We start from the raw sequence: 4,859 nt of genomic DNA, 5'->3' as shown, positions 1-4,859 counted from the left end.
CAAATGAAAACAGGAAAAGACCTTGTGCCGTGTCCAGGGCAAACATACACTTAAGAGGAGTATTTAGAAATCACTGTGGGGTGAAAGGTAAAGACAATGAGGGTAACGAGTCAATTCACCAAAAAAGAAATACACATGACTAGCAAATACACGAAAAAGAAAAAAACGCGCCCAAGCTTTGGTGAAACTTCAGTGCCGCTGAATTAGCAGAGATACGCGGATTAAAGAAAGGTACAATGGGTTGCCTGGCCGGGTTTTGTGCGGAGACAGCGGGGAAGGGGGATACAGTAAACATGCGGGGCCTTCCCAGTAAGCCATCTGCACCTTAAGAGCATGGTGGTCCAAACACTCCGTCCCCCCCAGCCCCGGGTCCGCTCAAGGACACGCCCCAAAAGCGATCCCCGGGGATACCACCTTCCAACCCCTTCCTGCCCTCGAGCTCTGCCCTTGGGCGCCCAGGAGGAGGCGGGGCTCCCTGGCGGGGAGGTCCTGTGGGCGGTCCCGGGCCGGCGGCGGCCGCTCCGCGGGGCCCGGGAGGGGGCGTGGCCACACGAGGGGCGGGGTTACGCTGGCGGCGGCCGCCCCGGCAGCCGGCGAGGGGCGGGGCTCGCCCTAGGCTGCTCCGGAGGGGCGGCGGCGGAGGCGTGGAGGCGGCCGCGGAGGCTGCATCCAGGACCCAGCCAGGGAAGGAGTGACGGGGGCGGGGCGGGAGGGCACCGGCGGCCGGCGGGGCGCCTCAGGCCTCGCGTCCACCTGTCCGGCCGCACGCTCTCCCCTGGGTCAGCGGGGCCTGCGCCGGCCCAGACCCATGGCGGCGTCGGCGGCTCTGTCGGCGGCGGCGGCGGCAGCGGCCCTGTCGGGCCTGGCGGTGCGGCTGTCGCGCTCGGCGGCGGCCCGCGGCTCGTACGGCGCCTTCTGCAAGGGGCTGACGCGCACGCTGATCACCTTCTTCGACCTGGCCTGGCGGCTGCGCATGAACTTCCCCTACTTCTACGTGGTGGCCTCGGTGATGCTCAACGTCCGCCTGCAGGTGCGGATCGAGTGAGCGGGCGCCGCCGCAGCCCCCGCCGGAGGGTCCCGCGCACCGGGCCGCGCCGGGCAGGGGCGCCGGCATGGAGGACGGCCGGCGGGACGCGGCGGGGGCAGGAGGCGGGGCGGCCCGGGCCCCCGGGCCCTAGACCTCCGCGGGGGGGCGCCGGCCACCCGGCCGCCCAGCCACCCGGCCGGACCCCGGCCACGACCGGCCGCCCGCCCGCGGCGTGGCCGGTGACCTATTGCACAGAAACTCTGCAAACCGGCCCTTACTGTCGGGCTCGAGGGGAAAAAACCAAACAAACCAAAAAACGATTCGAGGGCGGCCGACCTGTTGCCTCACGTTGGCCAGAGCCGGGGAAGCCGCAAGGAAAAATTCTGCAGCAGGGACTTGACTGGCCCCGATCCACAAGGTAGGAGGCCAGAGGCTGGACCAGCGGGCTGGCGGCGGCGCTTGCCATGACGTCTCGGTGGCAGGGGGCACTGTGGACGGGACCCCAGGAAGCCAGCCCCTGAGCTGCCCAGGCGGGAGGCCACAGGCGCCCCATACTCTCTGGTCCTCATTCCCGGACGGGTGGGGCGGGGGCGGCGAGGGCATCTCAGAGCGTCAGCCCATCCCGCCCTGCTCTCCCCAGAGGCCCTGGTGCTGCCACCTGAACCCCAGGGAATAAAGGGGAATGGGCTGGGGGAGGCGCCCGGGAAGGCTCCAGAAGGAAAAGATGTTGCCACCTTTCAGCCCCTTGGGGAGCCAGACAGGGAGGGGGGTTGTGTTCTTGGCCAAAGCCCTGGTGGGTGCCTCTTCTAAACCCTCAGGCCCCTGGGGTCTGGGCAGCTGCCTCTAGCCCTGTGGTGGGGGCCTGCTCCTTCTGTGCCTGGGGCTCCCCTCCCGTCCTGGGGGCGTCCTCTGGCGCTGGGCACTTGGCCATTTGGAGACCCAGAGGAGTGGGAAGGCCGCTCGACCCTATCCCTGCCGCCACCCTCCCACCGGCCCCTAGCTCTGCCCCTAGGTCTGCCCTCCTGGTGCCACTGAAGGCCGCATCCAGCAGTCCCTGTGCGCCCAGAGGAGCCAGGGAAATGGGGGTCTCCTTGAGCCCAGGGCAGCTCGCAGGCTGGGGAGCGGAGAGCGGGTGGAGCAGCGGCTTGCGAGGAGGCAGCCCTTGGGGAAAGGCGCCCCACACTCTGTGGGACCACTGTGGAGTCTCCATCTCTCTGTCTTTCAGGAACCAGTGTTCGTAGGTGGTGACCCACCCCTTCCGTGGCCTTGTCGAGAGACTGCAATCCCTGCCCAGAGGCGGCCCCTGGGCCCAGTGCTGCCTGGGGAGCTGCTGGGCAAAGGGCCTAGCCCGGGAGGAGAGAAAGGACCTTCCAGGCAGAGGCACCGGCTGCTGGGGTAGCCGGTGGTCCCGTTCTGGCATGGGGAAGGACGTGACCCTGTCACCTCAGCGCTGCATCTTCTAGCAACACTTTGAGGGCGTTCTGCGCTCCCCACCTGATGACTGGAAGAGCTGGCTCTGGGACTGGGAGAGATGTGTCCTTGTCCTACAGATACAAAGGAGTGGGGCTGAATCTGCGCCCTGTCTTTGAGAAAATCTGGCTCTGTGGGGGAGGGGAGTTCAAGGCCCCCCTGGGGGACCTAGGGGGAGAGAACGAGGTCCAGGGTAGGGAATGTGGGGAACCGGCTCTTCTTGGGGTGGTGTGGGAGGCCCCAGGGAAGACCGTCAGAGCTGAGATGGACACAGGGGAGAGTCCTAGAATGCCTTGCAGAGTGGAGGGCTCCACCCACAGAGCCTGGCCTCCCCTGCCACCCCACCCCAGGCTGGACCAAGAGCTCCTCGGCAGCTGGGTGGCACGGGCCTCTCGGTTTGGGTGGCAGAGTGGGGGTGGGGTGGTGGCAGGGCCCCTGGGCACAGGCTGGAACCAGGAGGGTGAAGGGATAAACCTGAGATGGGTCCCCAGCCTCGTCACCCCCCAGTCTGGGATTGGGCCAGAGAACGTCCTCTGGATGGGCTTGGATTGGCCCTGAGGCCCCAGATGTGTGGCTCCTTGGCCCACCGGGATGGCCAGCTATGGCCTCAAGGGGGCCAGGAAAGACCTCAGTCCCCCAGCCACTCTGTCCCCAGTTGCTCTCGGTCCCCAGGCTCCAAATTCCTGGGACTGAAAACCGAAGCAGTCTGTCCAGCCCCAGGGACAGAGTGGCCCTGTGTCACCCTTCTGCCCTCCTTAGTCGCCCTCTAGAGGACGGGTCCTGAGCGAAGAGCTCTGCCTGCCTCACCCCGGGGACCGAGGCCCAATGAGGCCACCATGTGTGCCCTGCAGCTTCCCACAGACAGCGTGTGATGGCTCTCACCTCGTGCCAAGGGTTCTGCGGTCCTGGGTCCCAGTGGCACCTCCTGTACCCCAATCCTCTCCACCCAGCACCACGTCTGCCGGCCTGCTGACTCCATCCACAGATGGGACAGCGTGCAAGAGCCCCGTGGGGCCTACCTAGGGCCGATCCACAGATGTGCCCCTTGCAAGGCCCTGTCTCACCCTCAGGGTGACTCGCTCCCCGGCTGGGGCTGCCTGGGGCCTGGGAATCCTCTTCCTCACAGAGAGAGGGGGAAGCCTCAGGGCCCTGCCCTGAGCCCCTGCCCTGTGGGGCACCCCAGCTCATGCCAGCCAGCCCCGGGGGCCCAGGAAGTCTCAGCAGGGCCCCTGAGGGACTGGTCAGGGACTGCACTTCTTTGGCCTGTGGTCCTGCCCCTGCTCTTCGGACAGGATTGGCCTTGAGTAGGGTTTGGTCTTGAGTACTTATTGAGCTGCACCCCCCACCCCCGCCCGCACTGGGCCCTGGCTGCCTGACAGGCTCTCCATGCACTTTATTTATTTGCAGTCTGTGTTCCAGACAGCAGAGCTTCTGCAAAATCCGAGACACGGGCTGAAGATGACTGTCCCTTTCCTGTGTGTGATTCACTGTCCTGGTCAGCACGGGCTGCTCAGAGAAATGCTCGCGTTCCTGCTGTTGTCGAATCTTGTCCCTCTAAGTTAAAAAGAAACACCCCTCCCTGAGTTCAATAAAATCCAGTCAAATTGGAGGCCTCCTCTCCTGGTGTGGGGTCCCCTGGGGGGTTGGGAGCAGGGGAAGGAGAGCCAGGGAGGGCTGCAGGGTGGGGGCCTGCCCAGTGATGCTGGGGGACCACCTGCACAGCCAGGGGCCCCAGAGGAGAAGGCCGCCGCACGGGCCTGGCCAGACGGTGGCGATTTGTCTTGTTCTCAGCCTTTATTTGAATAACCGGAGACCTAGGTGTTCTCTCCGTTTCAGAGCCCGGCCTCAGAAAGTGCTTACTACAGTGGAAGCTTGAGGGTGGGCTCGGGGTGATGGGGTGAAGGAAGCTCCTTGCACATCATTTTGGGTCACCCGGGGTCCGTCTGCCATTGCAGGTGGCGAGGTGCCCCTGGCCTCCCTGCTGGCGAGGTGGGCGCCCAGTTTTGGAGAAGATAAAACCTTGGGGACCAGAAGCCTGCTGCCCTTCCCCCCGGCTGAGACCCGAACTGTGCCTTCAGAGCCCCAGCCTAGTGAGTCCCCAGAGAAGCCTGGCCATGGGGAGGGTCCCTGGGGGGGGGCAGGGGCTGAGGAAGGGAAACCCCCTGACGCCATCCCCACGGGGGAGGGCTCCTGAGGGTGCAGGGTCATGGTCCCCGGAGGTTCACAGCCTGGGGTAAGAGCGTTGGGGGTGCTCTGCCCGCTGGGAACTACCAGGTGCCAAAGCACCCTGACAAGGCAGAGCCTTCGGACACCTGCCACCACAGGAGGGACTGACCCCAGTCCCTGCCAGCACCCTGAGCTT

General features: G+C 65.7%; 1 protein-coding gene across 1 annotated transcript; it reads left to right on the top strand.

Annotated features, from left to right (window-relative positions):
* Nucleotides 1-675: 675 nt before the first annotated feature.
* Nucleotides 676-4,106, top strand: LOC309856434 (small integral membrane protein 10-like protein 2A). The gene is made up of 2 exons (XM_082717641.1): nt 676-1,445; nt 2,253-4,106. Exon 1 carries the CDS (start codon nt 809-811, stop codon nt 1,043-1,045), a length of 237 nt encoding a protein of 78 aa, XP_082573767.1. The 5' UTR covers nt 676-808; the 3' UTR covers nt 1,046-1,445; nt 2,253-4,106.
* Nucleotides 4,107-4,859: the final 753 nt, after the last annotated feature.

Source organism: Mustela nivalis (assembly GCF_964662115.1).
Source record: "Mustela nivalis genome assembly, chromosome: X".
NCBI classification, from domain to species: Eukaryota; Metazoa; Chordata; class Mammalia; order Carnivora; family Mustelidae; genus Mustela; species Mustela nivalis.
The sequence above is the reverse complement of the archived record's forward strand: the minus strand, read 5'-3'. Positions and strand labels throughout refer to the sequence as shown.